The sequence below is a fragment of the Opisthorchis viverrini genome (assembly GCF_000715545.1).
Source record: "Opisthorchis viverrini unplaced genomic scaffold opera_v5_141, whole genome shotgun sequence".
Taxonomy (NCBI): Eukaryota; Metazoa; Platyhelminthes; class Trematoda; order Opisthorchiida; family Opisthorchiidae; genus Opisthorchis; species Opisthorchis viverrini.
Window position 1 is genome coordinate 903682 of NW_008751798.1, and position 22011 is coordinate 925692.

A 22011-nucleotide genomic window follows, 5' to 3' on the forward strand; every position below is an offset into this window, starting at 1 on the left:
GAGACGTTAAAGTACATTAACGGTCCTTGAAATTCCTATCCCATGCCTCACAGTGGAGTACTGAGCTGATTGCACATGATTGTAATACTCACCATCAGACTTCTAGGCGAACCGGACACGTTATCTGCCGACCTGGTCATCTCTTTTCTTCTCATAAGCCTGATAAAGGTAAGGCTGGTCGACCTGCACTGTTGCATTGAGGCTGAATGGTAATCAGGCGTTGGTTATGAATTAAGAACTTTTACTAGACAGCTATTCTGGACAGAGCAGAGAGAAAAAACGATGAGGCGTACATTGAGAAGTCAAAGGCAGATCACTTGACTGCTGGATTGACGCCTTGCATGTCATTACCGACAAAGCACCTGAAAGAGTGTAATCGTGCTGGACAAAGCAGAGATACTGAGTATGCGTGCCTAATATCGATCGAATTGTCCAAGTAGTGTGGATCGGAACGGCATCCGCGTCAACTCGGTTATCTGTGGCACTGTGAACTGAACATCCATTGTGCTTTGTTACAGTTGACTGTCCCCGCTAGTTTTCGGTCCAATGATAAATTAGCCTCACCGCCGAAGTTCTGAATATGGTGAACGGCACGTTTGAGCACACAAGTATAACCATAGAGGTCACAGATATGTACGTTATGGAAGAGCTGGTAAGACTGGGAGCGAACAATCGTCTACAAGTAAAATGACCAGTCAGAAGTGCAGGGAACGCATACTCGAAAGCGCAAGATGGGTCGATGATTAGAGCGCGAGTTTACTGACCAGAAGGTCCCTGGTTGGAACCTGACCTCTGACTCTCAACTTGCTCTGTCTAGGCTTGGGTAACTTGACAACACCACCTAAAAGCCACTGAGAACAGTTTGTTATTTAAACCTGCTGAAGCGCAATCGGGCACCGATATAAAATGTTTGAAGTTGGATCTCTCTAAAAGAGCATAACCGTTGTTCCGTTTAACAAAAGTGGATGTTACATGCATATATACAATATGCTACCCGTCACGTCACGGACATAGTGAACAAAGCAAACGCGCGTATGGAGTGACTATTTTGCTTCTGGGTCATTTTGTTAAAGGATTCGTAATTCAAACTATGGTTGCTGTCAGGACGCGCCCAGACATGGAAAAAGTAGATGTGCAAAGAGTGACGCATCCCCAAGGGCACCATCGGCACGACACGTTCAGAAAGCAAGTAAGTTGGCGGAGCTCACCCAACACGGCTTAGCAAAATAAGACCGGTAGAGTGGGGCTGAGATTGTTCACGACCGGGAAACCGCGATTGGATGTACAGAACGGACAACTGAACGACCATATTTGGCCATTTAGTCATCCTATATTTTACGCAGAAGCTCTGTATGTTTTGTCCTGACAATACAGCCGTGTCCCGAGTTCTCTGTCTTCTCCTTACCGCGTAGTCTAGCAGGATCAGTGCAGGCGTAACCACGATACAACAATTACAGACTTTAATGGTTAATGACCACATACTCTCCCCACCTGATGGGATCATTTAAAACGACCGATGAAAGTTAGTTATCGCTTGACAAAAATTTCTTCGTACAGAGTACCATACACAAAGAGCTTCTAAAAAACATAAATGCACATGCATACACAAAGGCATGAACTCGTTATATACGTGTGACAAGCTGACAGCTTTAGAAAAATAGGAAGACGAGTGGAATAAAACAAAATGAGAGAGGCACGTCACAAAGGGGGGTGAAACGCGGTTTATTTTTTCGACCTGCCCACTCTTTGCCGTGGTTTTGGACATTGAACAACTGGGGTGGACGGAACGGAGCTGATAGCCTTTGAGGTTGCCGTCTGTTGGGAATTTGCAGGATTCGGTGATATCGGAGTTTTGTCGCTAGGCTGAATGTGGACGAAACAGGACGATGGGTAGGACGAGAATAATAAATGCGATTGGTCCGAACGATTGGTTGTTAGTCATATAGCTGAACAATCCAAATGACATAGAAGTTTGAACTCAGATGAACCGAGGTAGTCGTTTCATATTAAAGTCGTTCTGACAGGGGGTCTCCTGAAATTATGACTACCCACCTTCCTGCCTAATATTTCTGTGAAAACAGACCTACCTTATTCTGGACAACCGAAAGGATCACCTGGGAACATGTGTCCGACTCCGTTTCTTTGGAATTCACTCTTTCTAGACATTACATGAGGGGGAAGGGATGATGTCTGGCCCAACAGTGTTGGACCATAAACCAAAGTGTAATTTATACATGAGGCTATGGCGGATTCCAGACAACGATGAGCCCTCGCTCAAGAAGACTGTGTACGACAGGGCAAAGACAATGATACTGTTTGTATTCGGACATTACGGAGCAATCAAGTGTGCGATCGAAATTCTTCTAGATAGTGATAAGACTGAACTACATTGACCACTGGTCATTGACCATGCTATTGGGTCTTTTGGCCAGGAGAGAATCTGACTGACTTAGCGAAACTAATACGGTCGGCTTGCAAAGACCGACATGCCTGAAAGAAAGGCTTATTCGAAAGGAGAGTAGTTCGGACAGCCAGCTGGCTTCCCTAGTGTCTGGGCTGCGGTGAACTGGTGAAATCGCAGGCTTCGTGCTGAGTGGGAAGGCGACTTAGCCATTGCAGTGGACAAATGCGACAGTAACTACGAAGCGCGGCCGCTGGATCCACACACCCTAACAGCTTCAGCTTTATAAGTAGTCATTTCGCAAGACCATCCGACATAAATCATTTAATTATGAATCGTAAGAAGCAACGTACGCGACCGAAGGTCTAAACCAAAATGATAACAGTTTCCATTCCATTCAAGGTTACTCTGGATTGAAACAAACTGGGTGAGTAAAAATGTGAAGGTGCCCTACCTGTGTGCGGAAAATCCGTCCACGTATTGGAGTGTTCTGGGGAGAAGAGAACAAATAAAGACAAGTGAGCACGCTTTCGCAGGTTTAGTGATTTGTGAGGTTCAGTAGTACATCTGCGACACCGCATCAGCAACCTCTTGTAAGTCGAAACTGGAAACTAAGGGGCGACAACCAAGCAAGGAACAAAGTAAGCGTCTGTTTTTTTCTCCCCTGGTTTTCCTGTGCAGCTCGATGTGGATGTTCTAATGGCCTCGGCTACAAAGACCAGGTTTTCTACACCCAGTCGTCCGCTCCAAAGGAACCGACCAAAGGTGATCCGTTATGAGAAGTGGTCTTCCCATTGTCTTCAGGTTTACTGAGGGTTTCAAGCCCGAGCTAGCTTAGTAGTTGAGGCCATGAGGTGCGTGGTTTGAACCAAACCCAGCATCTCTGCTGATCCTATATGGGTGTGGGTAATCTGTACCTCACAGTCCGCGTGCTTCCTTTGGGTGGAATGATAACTATGCGCCGAAATGGTGCTATAGATAATACTAATTCCACAGAATCAGGCCATTAGGAGCCTGGAGTCGATTGTATAAAAGATAAAATCGTCATGCATCGAAATGCATAGGGGGAACGAAAAAGTACACAATTTTCGCTTTAAAAACCCAGCCGATTGTGGAGGAACATTGCTATAGAGCCAGAAAATAAATCAATCGAAGAAACAGATGGGTAAAGCGTCCGCAAACAAGTGACGGAGGAATAATATCTATCAGCACGTGGACGAAATCAGCAGGAATCGTTCAGCTCACCTCCAGCCTGCCGTGACCCACAGCCGAACATAACCTGTTTAGTTTCCTGGGTCCTGAACAAATCACATTCCGTGCAGATCAAGCAGCATCGACCAACCATACTTTTTAGTTAAAGCGACGACAATTTGTCCGTCCGAATAAATGGTGATCCACTAACTTACACAATTTTACGACTAGAAGTAATCACGGAAGTCATGCTACCAATGTTTTTATCATATTCCGGTTTGTGATAGAACTCTGAGGACTGTTTTTTCTACAGTCCTTTCGTATTTTCAATCTCGTCAACCAATGAACGGTCTGTTAGTTCCTGACTACTGTCGAATTCTTAGGAGTTCTGGGCCAAGAAGTTGCAGTTCGTCTAAGCTAGAATTTAGTCCGAATGTGGCTACAGCTAGGAGACTGCTCAAAGGCCCGCAGTATGAACAGAAAACCTAGTCTTTGTATTGTGCTGAAAATCCATCAACGGCCCACGACCGGTTTCGCCCTTTTTGGGGCTCATCAGGTAGGCGTAGTCCCCGGGTTTCCATCAACCTTATGTTCTACTTGAAACCAGATTGCACGAAATTAGAGAATATATACTCATTTGCAAACTAATTTGGTTTTTCGAAAAACTCACCTGGAACCCAGCTGAATCTCTCGTTTGTGATGTTCCAGGTTAGTTTGCAAATGAGAAAACCTAGTCATTTGCATTTATACAGAAACTGGGAAATTTTGACAACTGATGATGAATATCAAACTGACGGACGATTTGTCTGGCGCACAATTCGAAACAGCAATTAATCATCGAGAAAATTAGAGAAAACGAAGGGAGCCGAATCCCTACCTGTTCCTTTAGGACTCCAGAGAACGTAGATGCAGACTCCTGTAAGAAGAAAGAAGAGGGCTATGCGGCAGATTACACTTAATAATAGCTTTAAACAGAATACCAACTAAGATGCAAATGCAGAATAAATGAGGAATTCGGCGTATAGTCAAACGAATGAGTTAATTTATTACCTGCGGATTTTCATTCAGTCTTGCGTCCGAGAACACACTACTGGTGTACAGGAGTACAGTGGAAGACAGGATAAATTTTTCGAGGAACGCACACACCCAACCAAACGGATCGCACGATTCGAGGACAAACAACCTCCAACCACATTGGACATTAGTCCCCCTCTATTCTACAAGGAACCAATAGTCAAAGTTGTTCATTAGTAGATGCAGCTAGGGAACCTTGAGACTAGTAAATTCAATATCAACCATCACAATGGTAGGGTCCCAACTCCGACCATTGTGGTATGTGGTTGTCGCGCTGACACAAGGAATTCACCTGTATGACTTCTTGCACATCAGGCATCGATGCACACGACTACACGTCATGCAACATGTGGCAAGAATACTTGAACAAAGAAGTGCTGCGCGGAGAACTGAATCACTAGCTGAGATGAGGATCCAACCCTATTGGAGTAGATTTCCACCGACGGCCATTAATTGACTGTCGTACTGTACAAGACCGATCATACTTTCCATTGTTGTAACATGAAGAGTGAGCGGCTGATAGATGCGGCATGAAGAAATATGTTTACAACTCAGCCCACTGTGAGATACCTAACTCGTATGTATCTGGATCTGGTGGGGGGATGTTGTTCGATGCCTCAGAGTAGCAAACACGTCAGATCGAAATGAGTGGATCATGTGCTGTTCCACTTCCAAAAAGAACACAGAAAATAGTATAGCAGGGTCTCATGTCGTTAATTACTATAAAAAAGAACACGAATGTAATTTGGGGAAGATGGGGTGAACCGAAAATTTTTTCTGAGTTTGCGCAAATTGGAAAACTCCTGCATTTGGTGAAGAACAGAATGAAATCCAGAACAAATGCACCAAAGTTCCAGGATGTTGGCTGTTACTATTTCCGAGACAGTTAGCATTGATAAAAGTACGCACACTTAATCTGGATGAGTCCTGATTAGCACCCTCGAATAGGGGGAATAGCGATGGCTAACTCCACCATGTCTGTCTTGGACAAAATAAATGCAAGGAGGAAATTCCAGTCCCCCCTACCTACAAGACAGTACTTCTAAAGGGCACGACCCAGAAGAATGCCTAAGTGCCGTTTCCGAAAAGAATTAAACTGGATCAATTTTTAGGCCCGTAAGCACGTGTCTGGACAATCACGTAACAGAAATTAGGATTTGCCGTCCTTTACAACACATTGTTGATATTTTAAGTCTATCCGTGAAAAAAAGTCAAACAAACAAATGTCACCTTTGGAAAATCGTGGAAACTCGAACTCAACATCGAGAAGAAACATGAATTATAGTGGGGACTGACTTGGAGATTGTGTTCGTACTGCATACAGAGAGAGTAGATATAGGTACACAATCATCAGAGGTGGTAGCATTCGTGTTGACGCTGATGCTTCACTGCTGCACAACGAAAGTCTATTTAATTACCTTCGAAGCCTCAAAGTGAAAAGAAGAGAAAATAGAGGATGAGTGAGGGATCTGGTGCCAGCCATCAATCCCTGCAAAAAATCATTGAGCTGTAGCACTCTTTCGGTGCCTAGCTGCCATGCCACCCGAAGGTTGCGGGCTGGGATCTGCCAGGTTGCCCAAGCCCAAGACAGGGAAGACGAGAAGCAGAGGTCGGGTTCGAACCACGGACCTTCCGGTCAGTAAATTCGCGCTCTAACCACTTGGGTCATCTCGAACATCCCTGCAATGTCTCTAGCCAAACGCTCAGGGGTCACTTGGACTCATCCCGGAAGGCACCAACACCCGTAAGTGAAGCCAATCTATGCTGAAAAGCCGAGAAGCACTGTACAGCTGTTTCATTCTTATTGGGAATCATCAGCAGTGCGCATCTCACGAAACTCCGAAGAGTCTCGGTAGGAGACAAAATCGGTTCGAACGAAATCCCACAAAAATCCCAAATCTCCTCACACTACCCTTGGACTCATCCCGGAAGGCACCAACACCCGTAAGTGAAGCCAATCTATGCTGAAAAGCCGAGAAGCACTGTACAGCTGTTTCATTCTTATTGGGAATCATCAGCAGTGCGCATCTCACGAAACTCCGAAGAGTCTCGGTAGGAGAGAGACAAAATCCGAACGAAATCCCACAAAAATCCCAAATCTCCTCACACTACCAACCTAAACTCCCTTTCACAACCTCCTGCCAAGTGTACGTCATTCACTTCGAAGTTTGAGCCATTCTGGAAAAAACGAAACTACTCGTCTCGGTGGACGATGTTTCGACATGCACAGGTGACGGTGCCAGGAGTACCTGCTGCCCAGCAAAAAGCCCGTCTCCTAAGTGCCTCGTTAAGAATACACTGACACCACCCAATACCAACATCATTTCTGAGATATCGGTAGCCAAGAGCCTGAAGACGCCTTACATCATATTTTCGCTGGAGATATGTCTCACAACCATTCAAAAGTACAGCAGTCACTGTGGCCTGGTACACCCGACCCTTTTGGACACAAGTGACGCTAATCGGCAAACGTCACTTCGGTCTTAGACTCGCGCACTGACTTCGTCGGACAGAACACACAGTGCTCCTCCTTGAGTTGCAACAGGCATGTTCAGAGAGTGCACGCCTTGAATGACTCTACACTTTGAAGACTCAAGGTGTACGTCAAAGGATGGTTCAATGGTGGTCAGTGTATTCAGCAGAGTCTGCGAGTTGCCTTCGTCCCTAATGATGAGAAACATGTGGTCCGCGTAATCCAGATCGACAAGGCTTTCATTTGCAACGAGTTGAACGCCGGGGTTTTCAAGGACTTTCGACAGTCGCCTCATTATTTGATCAGCGATGACGTTCAACAGCAAACAGATAGGGTGGGTATGGTTGCCAGGCGACACTTCTGTAGGTGGCAGAGAGCTCACGGTACACTCGCACACCCAGAAATACGTGAATGTAAGGACCGGGCTATGTTTGTAAACTTTCGTTCTATCCTCTGTTGAGCAAGTGTCGTTCGGAGCACTGACCAATCGGCAGAATTGAACACACCCTTGAATTGAAAGAACATCAGTGGGTAGGTAAATTAATACTGGGCATTTTCGACGTAAAAATCCAGCGTTTTCACTATGACCTCAATGCTAGACGCACCGCATCAAGGGCAGAAGAGGCTGGGACAATACAACGACACACATAAGTAAAATGTACCTAGCGAATGAACGATGTACTGCAGAACAATAATCTGCCGGAACGCTTCTATCAGAATGATCCAGCAGGCCGGACATTGACATACAATATTGAACGGGTGGCTTGAACCGCTTTGACAAGCGTTTATGCAATAAAATGACTTACCACTCCGCTGGTACTAACGCAGTCCTCACCACATGGGAAAACGCATTTCTCCTGTTGAAGTTCCGTTGGACTGACTGCGCATTCTGAAACAGCTTCAAGCGATTTGTCCAAAGGTAGCGGTGTGAGCGACGCCTCCTGTAACCCCTGTTGTTGCTGGACAACGCGAAAAGCCCGGCGAAGCTGCGCATGCGGAGCGGTTTGGGCCAGCTGTTCGGGGTAAGTAAATGCTTTCGGTTGTGGGGTTTGTCCAGTAGGTGTGTACCGATGAAGATTCTCCGATAGCTGGTGACCAAAGTCTGCTGGAACGTCTTCCAAATTTTCCTTCAGCTTCTTGAATGCGATCGAGGCCTACAAGGAAAAATGAGACAATAAGACAATGCGTGCAAAACTGAAGGCTCTAAAGTGCGAAGCACAGGTATCATTGATAAAACCCACTTGGTAAGATGTATCACCGCTCAAGTTCTCCACTATCAGCGCCTTGCCACTGGTGACTTGTGACAAATCAGTCACCTCCTTCGCGGTAGTGAGGACAAGAGAGTCCAGTTGAATGGATGCATGTTCCACCTGGCTGTTTTGTGATTCCGTATCCGGGTCTTTCCAGCGTTGAGCCCTCTGTCGCAGCTCTGCACCAAGACCGTATGTGGAAAAATCAACTGCCTGTTTGCACAAACGTTCCAAACATGTATCCGCCTTTGTTTGCAACGTCTCGTGTTCCGCCATAACACAGGACAAAGTGTGATCTAATTGCTCAAGCTGATTGTGTCCGTCTGACTCAAAGGTATCAAGCCTAGTAGCTGAAGCTTTGTTAGAACTGGACAACATATGCTCCAGTTTATTCAGTTCCTGGACGTGGGTTAGATGCCAGTCATTCAGCTGAGTTTGCATAACAGCAGTAGTAGTGACAACCTGTATGAAGAGATGTAGAAGAAATGACCACAAGGTGAGGTCTCTAAACATCGTCGCCCTGATCACGAGAAACAAAACGTCAGTAGTAAAGATCGGAACCCAAATACTATAAAGCTGTGAAGGAGAGTTGAGAGTGAAAAGAAAGGGAAAGGGTGGGCATTTCCCACAAGCCCCTTGTTCCTCGGGAAAACCATTATCATCCATCAGCGGAATCGACCCAGCATCTTTCGTGGACTTCATCCCAGCCCAGCGTGCAGCTATCAACAGCGAGTTCGGCTAAGACGTGACGGCAGGCCTATCACTGGGTTGAGCTGTGTCGTATCATTTGGGATTTTAGATCATGTACAAGACGGATTACATTAATCTCAGTCTGTCCAATACGAATCTTCCACCGAGAATTGGGATTAGAAAGGAGATTCCTTCGGTGGGGCACATCCCGAATTCTCCAGACAATATTCATTAGAGGCAAAAGGTATTATGCAACCGGGACTTTTGGGTCCAACCACATCCTGAGCACGCAATCTCAGCCTGGTAATTATTATGTCCTCTTTAAACATTGACTGCTAGCTCCGATAAGTAAGTTGGCTGCCACCTGATTAAAACAACAGCACTTCTGAACAAAAATCATACCTTCTATTGTTCTGTTCGCTTATCTGAGCAATTTGATTGCAAAATCGCCCAGTTCAGCGAACAGACAAGGAGCCATCTAGACAATCTGAGCTGCCAACATTCCCTTGACTAGCGAGAACAATAGCCAAATGAAAGCAAATGGCGGAGTAAAACCTGGTAGTGGGCTCTTAGATTGGATATGAACAGTTTGAAACCAACCACGCAAAGTTCACACAGTCTATCCATTCACGCTTACATAGATACAAAATCTCGTGGAGTTTACATCTTCAAGGAATCTGATTCGCTTTTTAAACAACGGGCTGAGTAAACGTGAATCACAAACTACAGGAAATCGCCCTCAGGTAACCGGTTTATTCAACCACGAGATACTTGCTGCACATTGGAGGTTTGAAAATTGGATGTCATGCCAGGGTTATCCGTGTAGTGGAGGATTCACCCCGTAGCCATGAAAAACAATATCATGTCGCGTCTGAATAAGGCTCACGTTGATTCTCTCACTTCCCGAAAATGTGGTGTGCTCTAGAGGCCGTTTACTTATGAAACACACTTCCAGAACAGTACTGAGAAAATGCACTAGCTGCTGTTACTGCCTCGGCTAGTCGGTTTCGAAAAATCCAACGATCGTACAGCAAGACGGAGAAAAAACAAATCACAAAACCGCTCCACATTCAATGGAGTAAAAACAATTTATTTTTGGACATTGATAACTCTGTCCACCTGAAAAATACCCACACATGCATTAGACATTAATAGGGCGGCGCAGTTCAGGTGCAATGGAATATTTCACGGAAACTGAAAATTAGCGCACAAAGAGAACTCCCATGGCGTAAAACACGAACTGTTGAGTTTTTTCGAGAAGATATCACCATCATCATTATCAAGGAAATAGCATACTTATTCAAACCCTGGTGCTTCGCTGCCCCACTTCATCATCATCATCGACAGCATGACATCACCGTTCAACACCGATGCTTCGCTGCCGTACAACCTTGTACGTGGGCTGGGATAACGTCAGGGCGCCCACACCTAGATAGAAGGATGATTAGGGTCCTCAACCAAAGACTTTGGCTCAGAAACCCAACCACAAGGCAGCGGTGTTTGGCGGGAAATGCAAATGCATTACCATTCCTACGGGACAACACCTGAAGGTGTCTCAGTCCCACTGCCCGCAGAGGCCACGCCTTACAGCCACACATTTCACATTTCAACGTGTTTTTTCGGTTAATTTGTAGCCATCTGGGATTCGGTTCCCCGGAAAAAGCACAACAAATCCTATTTTTCCATTAGCTTGAGTAGCATAACAATGAATGCACCGAATGATCAGGTACAACGAGCGACGCATCTTCGAGTACCGTCTAGGCAACCGTCTGTCATCAGCAATCGGTGTGATTGTACACCCCAATATCGTCGTAAAGCATCTTTCTTACATCGACTAATTGTGCGTGAGGCAAGTGTGTTCAAGCTTCATCGGACATGCAAGTATCTGGTTGACAGTGCAGCACATACTGTTATGACGTAAACAGTATGTAGACAAAACCGGCCAGCTATACCTCTGTAGCGCAATGTAACTATGTGTGATTCAAATGATTTAGCGGTTCAAAAAAAAGAAAGTCGAAATGTACATTCAAAGAATGTTACACGCTCGTCTCGCATGTCAGATGTCCGGGGTTCGAATCCCGGGACGGCCATTGGATACGCACCGCTGATGAGCTCTAATAAGAACGAAACTCGAGTCCAGTGCTTCCCTTTAGTGTGGACTCATGGGAATAATTACGCCAGAACAGGAGGACGACCGTTCAAACGAGAGTGGTGTGACTATGAACTATGTGATAACAGTTGATCAAACGCCCAATTATTTGATGTATTTTTGGTTCGACAAAGAGTCGTTTCTCGAGTACTGCAAAAATGACGTTGTTTGGAAAAGGGTATCCTCACAATATACCGAAAAACACCACAGAGATCTATCCAGTGCAACTCTGTGTCGGCGCACCTCAGAAACGTATGACACAACCTGTTCATCTCTGAAGCCACTCTCTAATGCGGCAGGATTCGCACACCTGTCTCGAAACTTTTGGAGTCCTGTTAATCATGCCGTGGAAAAATTGGCCAACTAATTTTCGTACCCCAATGACGCCGTCACAGGCTGTTTGAAGTTCAGAATGCTTCCAGCACATAGTACATGGTCACGTGTGCGCGTTTTGCACACGTTTTGTTGCTTGGTACCTCGGAATGACTGTGTTAAGTTTTTGCTGAAGTCCAAGAGAATTATTTAACCGAGGTGATGACCATTAATTTGGTACAAAATGATTAGGACACAATCTTGTCATCAGTATCGAGTAGGTCAAGGAGGCACAGCACTTCGGATTCTCACGTGATCAGGTATGGCAACTTGGAAAAGATAGGGAACGAAAAATGGACTCACGTGGTCATATGTTGTTTCCTGGTCATTCTCCAGGCTGGACAGGGCCGACCGAATCGTCTGCAAAAAAGTGCATATCAGATTTGTAGGTCAACAGTGGGTTAAGTGACCTTCATGCTGGATCACAAAAACGGCCTGTATCAAACAAGTAGACTCAAATGTGGTCACAATGACACAGGTTACTGTCTCACGAGAGATTCCAAAGGTCAAACAGAAGACTCGGAATTTGTTCTGGTGTTAATTCTACCGTTGGCATCATCATAAGATGGTTGTTGGAGAAAAGAGGAACCAACCAGGTGGAATATCATCTAAAGTGCCAACACCATCTGGGTTGTACCCATCTGATGTCTGGAACCAACAAATTTTAGATGAATGGTCCATTCCACCAACTGAGATCACCAGCACAGTGCGAAGCATCGGATCTGGAGAACTGGGGAGAGATGGGCCAAGTGGTTAGAGCGCGAATCTACTGACCGGAAGGTCCGTGGTTTGAACCCGACCTTCGCCTCTCGGCTTCCCCTGTCTAGGCTTGGGCAACCTGACAGTATGCTGGCCCTCGTGCCTCCTTCGTGTGGCATGGCAGCTTGGCACCGAAAAGGTGTTAGAGCTGAACGACTTTTTTGATCGGGAGGACTCTAACTAGATCCACCCCTTAAGCTAGATCCACTGCCCTGTCTTTACCTCTCGCCAACAAAGATGCAAAAGAGTACTCCGACTCTCTCTAGTGTATAAGGTTGAAGTTCGGGAATTTGGATACCTCAGAATGCCAAGATCAGCTACCTTCTTTCCCTTGTTTTCTACTTCCACAGAATAGCTTTTTTAATGAACTTTCAAACAGTTGGGATGGGAAAGGAATCTAGTGCTGACTTACTGTGAACGTTCCGAACAAACCCTCGGAAAACCCGGAATTACCAACATCAGTTGTCTGACATAGCTCTCAAATCTAGAATCGTTGTAAAACAGGAACATATACACATGAGACTGCATTTAAGATAGGCTGTTAATGTAACGGTGGATGCTACTGATGAGGGCTGAGTAGTATCTTTTCTCCCAAATCCGCATCGCGTCTCTTGAAAATTGAGATCTGTTACGGAATTTGTGAAGTCGCTTCGAAGCATTTGCTTGTATTTGGGTAACGCTTGGTGAATATCCAGGAAAGTTCAAGAAGACGCGTTCAAGGAGAAGATGGATATTCAGTTTTTGTAAACAAGATGCATATGAGAGTTTTGCTTCCCTGTTCAATAGACTGTAACTGTTCAGTTGGTGTTTCTCTAATAAACAACTCCGCACCGAAGGCCTTCTTCCTTTCACTAATAGTCAGGGAACCCTCCGAAGGAGCAGGTAAAACCCGCTTTAAGTTTTAGACCCCAAGAACTAAAAAAGATAATCACTTTAACTTTTTGGTATAACACTACATCTGTCACCGAAAAGAATAACTGAGCATATCCCGAAGCATCTCATACATGGCCATAGCAGACCAATTTCCTGCCCAGTCAGGTCGCACCTTACTGACATCAGCCAATAAATCTCAGAAAGGTGGGAATTGAGGTAATCTATTGAATTTCCCCAGTCGTGTCTGATTTCACCAAACAGCTGAGGCACTGGTCATCCACACAACTTTGATGCTTATCGAGGCCATCCATACTTACCGAGACTACGCAGGTGCCATTATTCCTATGAGACAACCTGTAATTCTACTACTACCTATCTCAATAATTACGACTCAAACCCCCTTCCAAACGTCTCTCCACTGTACCCGTTGTCCGAACCCCCATTTGTTTGCCGTGAATCCATGTAAATCTACAGGCAGGTGTGCCTGCCCGAAAGAGTCACTGAGAACAGCAGCTGTTCTCATGGACTTGTTAGGTATTATAACGCGACTACGGTGGACTGAGAGTTCTCCGTTGATGAGATAAATGAAATCCAAGAAGAAAGTGAACACCACCATCAGGCTTCTGAAAGAGGACTTATTGGATTAGCGACTACAAAACGTTTCAACAACCCTGTCCTGGAAAACGAGTGACACCAGAAGGACCCAAACTTTCCCATATTTTTCCCCAACGCCCCCTTCTACCAAGTGTCACAGTTTATCACATTCTAAGGAAGACAGACAAAGCAAGCGTCAGACACGGAGGGATTAGAGCATTAGCAAAACAGTGGCAGGCTTCCCGAATTCGAACAAGAGAATACATTTGGAGTGAATTTTGACCATGAAGCGATTGGTTGGAAGCTCAAATTGTAAGTTGCCTCGAACTCGAACAATCTGACGATATCGAGTGATTCCACAGAGATGAGTAAGGCCTTAAAAATTGCAGCTACGTAGTTTCTCGGTGGACAGTGGTCAGTTGGTGAACAACAGGTTGGATATGGTTGACGGACACATGCACTGAAGCCGATGCGTACAAGAAAAGCCAGGAGGGACGAATTCGTATCGTGGGAAACCTAGATATTCAATTCTCTGTAAGAGAGATCCATATTAGATCACAGCTGACTGAGGAACGCTGCTTTTGGCTATTTAGATAAATGACCTCTATGCGGAGTCTCTCTCTCTCTCGAAGGGTTAACTTTTTGGCGTATCCTTATGCTCTCGATGAATACTACGAGATTGGTAACAGATGAATGTACATAAACTCTGAAAATTGCTGGGTAAAAATGGTGTGCTTCATCGACCAAGTAGGACGTACTTTGAGTGTCGCAGCATCTTACGATTTCGGGTAGACAATGCATTGATCGAATGACCTGGATCGAATGCGTGACTAAGAACAAATCGTAGACTACGAAGCTAAAGCACGGAGAATTTCCTTTTTTCAACAAAACGGTTGAGTGATACACCTGGTGAACCAAGAACACGTCCAGAGAGGACAATCACCAAGCAACTAATAGGAAGCATGAGATCTAAAACTACTGCCGAACTCCTATTTAATTACAGATGGAAGCAGCCGAAATGAGTGGATTCGAATCACACACCTTCCGATCCGTCCGTTTGTCATGCCTTAGTCACCTCAAATTCAAACAGTGACAAGCAATGTCCACTACATTAAATATATAACAACCACAGAAAAGTTAGTCGACAGGTGACCAAAAAACTCACATTTGTGAGTTCTTTCTGCTTTTTGTAGTGATTGTCCCATAGTTTGCCTAGCTCACTGTTGCGTTCTTGTTGTGCGGCGGCAAACATATTGCACATCTTCACCAACTGTGCAACGTCCGCGATTAGCTTGTCCAGATGTGCGTGGGATGCACGTAGTGCGGTATTCTACAAAGAGAAGGTTAGTCAAAACAACAGTTATATCGCTGCAGTAAGGCATACGACGAGGTGTCACAGTGCAGATTTTGTGCTACTTTGAGGACGTGTTCAGTTCATCATCTCCACTCACAAACAGTCAGCCTCACCATACGCAGTGAGGTGAAGAAATTCCGCTTAGTTAACGAGCACACTGTCATCGAGTGCAAAATGGAATGAATTATACTAATGGCATCATGGAAGCTGTATACATTATTGACAACTTGCCACGTGAGTAATTGGCGAATTATATTGACGAAAGCACGGTGAAAGAAACCATTCGACTTGTCGCAAATCAAATCACGGACCTTGGTGCGCCCAATATACACCTCAATCGACCGTCCAATCTGTTTCTCATCGTACTGTGTAAGTTCACTTTTCCACTCGTGGCCACACAAATGCAGACAGAGAGAATCATCATCATTACAGAGCGTGACAGCCACAATTCACGGTCTTCTGGGTAAGACGCATCGTCCCAATGATAAGCTCAAGTGCTTTAATTACTCATCATTTTGAACTTTGCTTTTTCATAGGTGTTCAAATTGGCGTGTCTTCTATTATGAACACTCATTTGATTGTGGTAGTTACAGAACTTGTGGAAAAAGTCCTCCCCCTGTCCGTACAGAATGGTTTTCGTCAATCACATCAAAGCAGGATGCGAGTTACACTACTACGAAAGTTCATCAGTAGTGTGCATCCTCGAAACTCGACATCTTCCATGAGAGGCCAGTGTGTAGTCATATGCTGGGTGTGCCTGAATCATCACAGGATCATACATGTGATCGGCAGACGTGCTTACGCTTGGAAAGCATGACTAGCTTGCTCGATACCTTGAGTGACAGTCCGGTAACTGCCCTGGTTGCACCAATCGACTGTCAGGTAACCTAGTCAGGTAGCACAGGTGGCGACTTGATATTTGCCGGACAATTTAGTGTTTAAACATGCATGCCTGTTAGTCGGTAGGACCAAATATCCTAAAAGCAAGAACAGCGCAGTTCGGTCGAGCTGAACGACCCCCGACCTATTAATTCAGCATGGCGGCCAACCAAAGTTTCAGTGTCCAAACTCATTTCTGAAATGATGGTTATAGGAACAGATGGATGGAAAAAAATTATACTTCGTGTGAAAAGATCGAATAAATGAATGATTTGTGTAAAATTCTGTTGAACGACAAACTAAAACTCGAACGTTTGTTTTAACAAAAAACTTGATTAATTCGCAATAGATTGAAAAGACTGAAGGTTTGGGTAGGACTGACTACAGCACACTTACCACAAGTTGAGGGAGATTTCTCAACCCACACGGAACTAAATCAGCAAGTAACCGAAATGGCTTTGCGGATGAGAAGTGAGTTAGTTATACTATCCAGTCTGCTGAGGGATTTTGTATGAATGACAGCATTTCCCCACAAAAAGTCAGCGAAACAACATATCAGGTGTTGAGGGTGATAGTTCCCTTTACTTCTGAACCGGACTCAGAACAGCGTCCCTATCTGAAGACCACAAAAGATCACAAAATGAGTGTCCCAAACGTATAATCATTAGGATCATGCAGCCTTTTGTGGTTGGAATTGTAACAGTCTCAGTAAAACAAAGTTGACATCAAGGAGTGAGGTGCGAGTGAAATCAGCTTGGGGACGGGTGAAACTTATCGGATTAATAGGTTCAAGATGACAAGCACGAAGTAATCGAGTTTAGAATACGCAGGGTCCGGTTAGCGACGAGTCGACATTGTTGTGTTGGAGGGACAAGCGAGTAGCACACGGAACCAGAATCATGGGCTCTATTGGGATTGAAATCTGTCTGTATACTGAAAAGGGCATCCTGGAAAAATTGCCAAGTGGCAAATAGATGATAAAAACTCCATGAGGTAAGCTCACGTGATTTTGGATGAGTTGCGTCATTTGCTGGTTTTCATTCTGAAGCGTCGAGTAAAGCGTCCTAATACGTTCTGCTTGTGGCCTGAGTGTGGTCTCAAGACACTCCTTGGATAGGTTCAGTTGTTCGCTGGCAAACAAATCAGTTTGTTCCGCAGCATGGATGCATTCTTTGGCTAAGGACGCGGCCAATGTCTGCTTCAGTATTTTTTGCTTGTCTAATAACTGAACTGCTACCGTCTCGTTGTTGGTCCGTAAATCAGCTGGAATGGGATAGAATATCAAACCATAAAGTCCAAACGGACATATTCAACATAAAGTAAACGACAAAGATTGCACAAGTTCAACTCTGCTAAGAGGATAAGACACGCTGAGTAAACACCTTTGTACACCTCCCATTAGGGCTTCATGGTGCCCAACTAGACTAGTCGAAAAGGGTCAGTCACTACTAGCTGAACTTGGTAAAATATCGTGGGTTCCAAACCCACTTAGGTAAGAATGATAACGGACGGATCCTGCTGTTTATTGCTAAATACTTGTTCGTTGCACATTTGCGTGCTCGAGTTCCACCACGAATTTTCGGGAAGTGCGGCTTTTCATGGCTTCAATGAAGTGCATACAACTGCATATGATAAAACTGAATTAGAACCTACAAAAATGCAAATTACACGCTCTGCTTCCTCGATCACTGCTGAAAAATACTTCAGTAGCTAGAACTACCATGCTAATAAATAATATGCGATGAAGTGTAATGTATGTAGAAGTTCCCAAATGATAGGTCACATGATGGGTTTCCCGATCGACAATTGAGTGTGGTCAGCTTGAAGGTGAAACCTTGAGCACTCTCTGTAGAAAAGTTACCCCATGGACTCTCAAACGGACTACAAACGTGCATCATTTACCTTCGAAAAAGTAGAAAGTATATTGGCAAACTTACATAGTGCATTGCGAATACTCTGACAGAACAAATCAAACTTTTTCGAAAGGTCAGCGACCTGGGATATCGGTTCGGTCATCCGATCCACAGCCCAGTTAGTAGAAATATTTGAGACACGTTCTCGATTATTCTCATCCAGGCTGGCTAACCGGTGGACTTTGTCATGAAGGCCGGTGACATCAGATATGGCAGAACGAGCAGTCTGAAGTAAGGTGGTTGCCTGTCCACGCAGGACGTTTTCCGTTTCCTGGTGTTTCTCTCGAATATGCGCCTCCTCTTCCAGACGACATTTGAGCTTCAACAAGCGGACACGTTTCTCTTCCTGGTTTAAAACCATGGCACGATTTAGTAATATATATATATATATATATATATATGATGGTCAAAGAAGGTTAAAAAGCAGTCAATACTATACGTTCAAGGTTTAGGTTAGACCTCTTTGAGCTGTACACAACAAAATAGAGGGAGACTACTCACAAGGTCGACAGCCCGCGACAGGTTTCGTCCTTCTTGAGGCTCATCAGGTAGGCGCAGTCCTCAAGTTTCCGTTAACCTTATGATCTACTTGAACCCAAATTGGACTGTTTTGGAGAAATACACTCATTTGCAAATCAATTTGGTTTCCACGGGAGACTCAATTGGATCTCTCGTTTATGGTGTCCTCCAACTGAATGTGCTTCATGAATCATGAGGCGGCCTGTGTGCAGCACATTCAGTCGTAAAATATCACAAGCGAGAGATTCAGATTGATTTGCAAATGAGCGTATTTCTCGAAACGGAAGTGAGGGGATGGAACTGGAAAGTAGGAGGACTTTGGCACGACTGCGTTCCGCAAATTTGCATACTTTAATGAGTTTTAAATCAACAACTGGCTATCAGATGCTCCTTACTTTCAACACTAATAATCAAGCTCAAATGCTCTTCGGTCGATACTCAGGAGGCTATGGAAATGACCAATTACTGTCTACTTCACAGTCGATCGGCGGTAGTTGGACACATCTCACAGCGAACAAACGTGTTCGTATATAACCAACTGAATACCTCTGGATTTGAATCTGAGTCAATGAACTGAACACAACAACCACGGCTGTAATGCGCAAAGCAAGTGCTGAGAAGATTCGATGAAGTCAATGTAGAAATCAAGCGAAGAGATGACATGGAGACGCAAAGGAATCTTGGACTCTGTCGGAATGTGCTCAAAAAAGCGTTCAGCTGTAGCATCCTTCCGGCACCTAGCTGCCATGCCACCTGAAGGAAGCACGAGGGCTGGGATACTGCCAGGTTGCCCAAGCCTAGACAGGGGAAATCGAGATGCAGAGATCAGATTCAAACCACGGATCTTTCGGCCAGTAAATTCGCGCTCTAACCACTTGGGTCATCTCGCTCTCTTTGGAGGGATCTCTCTTGAAAGAGTAGTGGGTAAAGGCGTAAACACTGTGTCGGGGTAGGTCATATGGATAAAGCTTGACTTTAGTCGCGCGCGAGGATATGCACCACTAGGATGAGAGTGAAACCCAAATCGAATGTCTTAAAATAGGATGGAAACAAAACTTAGAAAGGATAGTATCTGCGCTTCGTAAGCCCATCGTATCCTACTGGGACTAAACCTACATCAGTAGCTTTAATCCCGTACCCAACTACTACCTGTGACACAATCACCTGTTTGTATGTGACGGAAACCACGCGACAATACCGAGGGACTAGACTAGCTGAGGGCGGTGATCTAGATATCTCGACCGGCGGATGCAAAGAGAGCACAAAAAGGATGGGTAGAAGGGATCGGTTTTGAGGATGGATGAGTGCGAGGATGCTGAACCAATAGATGAATTGAATGCTACTGGATGTTGCACAACTATTCGAAAGATTACAGGGTAATACGAAGCCATATTGCCTTGTGGGAGACAGAGGCTGGGAACGCATGTAAGCCGATGCCAGGTCGTACTGAGAAATTATCTGTCTCGATTTAATCACGGCAGAGCAAAGGAAATACACTGTTCTAAGAATCTGATCATGTAGAAGTACCATTCACCATCACTAAATCGCACCGATCAAACTCAGTTAACGTGGCAGTGTGGGGCCCCAATATGGCTACAGCAGGGAGTTCTAGACAGTGACTCGACTGTTCATCCCGAAAAGCTACTAGTGTGGCTTTCAGTTCCTAAAAAGAGAAATGGGCCTACAGGATATGGCGAAATTCCAACCTCAAAACGCGAGGCGCATGTACCACGTGATTTCTGACGAGATTTAACACCACAAGCCGTGGCGGACTTGAGTACTTCGGGATCATAGACATGTGTAGATGATGGGTCATTATCTAAGGGATCGTCCACTGCAAATGACCTGAGGGAGAGAAATTCGTTTCACTGCCTTATGGATCGATTTCTCCAATCACAAAAGGCATCTGAGCCGGCGTTGTAAACTCAATTGGTAGCACAAACTCAAGGTTTTAAAGAATTAAGTGAAAGTAAGTGAAAGTAAGATTAAGTTGGAACGACAACTCACCACATCTTTTTGACAAGCAACCAACTCGTTTTCAATTTGTTCCTGACGTTCACGTGCCTCAGCCAGTTCGGCCTGGGTGAGCGTAAAATCTTCTTGAATTTGAGCTAAGTCGTGTTCTAGCATTTCCCGTCGTTCTTCCAATTCACTAGAAACGGTAAAAAAAACTCGATAAATAAATAAAAACGATACAGAGAAGAGAAACTAGAGTGAGGATAGAGGCTGTGGAGGGAGAACTTGCGTGGTTTGCAGAAACGTTTTGCCTGGTAGTTCAAAAGGTTCGTGGACGTCTAAAAACTATGCACGAACTGGAGATCAACGGGCGCCGACGAATTTGCCACAACAAAAACAGTAAGTGAGGGCAGTTCTTCAGCCAAAAGAATAGTAGACCTCGTGACTTTGCGGTGAAAAGCACAAGCTTTATACAACACATGGATAAATTGATGCAATGTTGTTTTTATTCGCAAAAAAGGCACCTCTGTGGACACGAACCACAAGAGGGAAAGGTGGTACTGTCTTCAGCTAGTAGATGGAGACAGTACCACCTAACCCCCCCCCCCAACGAACAATTTTTAGCGGTATCGCTTGTTTCACTGCTTATTGGGGATAAATCATGTTGAGGTTTAAGCCACCACAGTCAGTGTGCCTTTAAAAAAACGATTTCCAGTAGGCAAAAAACTAAATTAATATTTCTGAGAATGAATAATTTCTGTCTAACAACACTCCCCGCCGTCTCGGAGAATCGGGTTCTGTTGGACATTCTCAGTACAATACAGCATCAGATATATATGTGCCGTCGAGTCGATCAAAACTATCACTTCTTGGGCAATGAAAATAGTGGTATGTTTGAGGGTCTGATACTTTCGAAGACCCACCTAACTTGACCAAACAGTGGGCCAATAAATAATAGGGCTTCATCCCAGCTTGTCAGATGAACTTCGTGATACATATGTTAGATCACTAAGATCTACTTGTCTGAGAGTGAACCTCAGACAAAAGTTAAAGTAACAGCTACTGTAAAGTTGGTTAGGATATCCTGAGAATACGCTTTTGGGACAGCAAATTCAGTTACACGGTCAGATGTAGTTAAGAAATTCAAAATACAGGTACGAGATGCCACAGCCTGTAAACATGGAAAGTAACAGACCGGACTTCGGTGAGGACTATCCACACAACTTGAGACGGTCATTTCAGCGACATCCTGTAAGACCCACGAACGTCGACGTTATTGGTAGGGTGAATTTACTGGGAAAGTCACAAAACTTCCCTCCATAAATCAAGGAAAATCCCACACCTTCAACCTTTATGGAACATTCCCGCGACCAACCCGTGAGAACATTTGGCCAGGTGTGTACACCCATGCAGGCTCCAGGAGTGTCAAACATGTAATGGACCGCTACGTAACCGGTATATAAAAAATCGAGGACTGTAACATCAAACTGACCACTGACGAGCTCCCTCCGGTTCACGAAGAAGTGTTCGCAATATAGTTATCAAGATTTGCGAGCAGATTATA

At 44.8% G+C, this 22011-nt stretch overlaps 2 protein-coding genes across 2 annotated transcripts in view; one reads left to right on the forward strand and one right to left on the reverse strand.

Annotated features, from left to right (window-relative positions):
- Positions 1–472: 472 nt before the first annotated feature.
- Positions 473–22011, reverse strand: part of T265_14097 (hypothetical protein) — a gene marked incomplete at both ends in the record, with an annotated part of 24780 nt that continues 3241 nt past the window's right edge. Inside the window, 11 exon segments of the mRNA XM_009172019.1 lie at positions 473–676; positions 1744–1863; positions 2856–2891; positions 4470–4508; positions 7946–8293; positions 8381–8851; positions 11904–11960; positions 14992–15156; positions 17063–17322; positions 17997–18318; positions 20499–20643. Coding sequence (XP_009170283.1) covers positions 473–676; positions 1744–1863; positions 2856–2891; positions 4470–4508; positions 7946–8293; positions 8381–8851; positions 11904–11960; positions 14992–15156; positions 17063–17322; positions 17997–18318; positions 20499–20643 — 2167 coding nt within the window.
- Positions 19148–22011, forward strand: part of T265_06683 (hypothetical protein) — a gene marked incomplete at both ends in the record, with an annotated part of 3775 nt that continues 911 nt past the window's right edge. The window contains one exon of the mRNA XM_009172008.1: positions 19148–19411. Coding sequence (XP_009170272.1) covers positions 19148–19411 — 264 coding nt within the window. The remainder of the gene's footprint in view (positions 19412–22011) is intronic.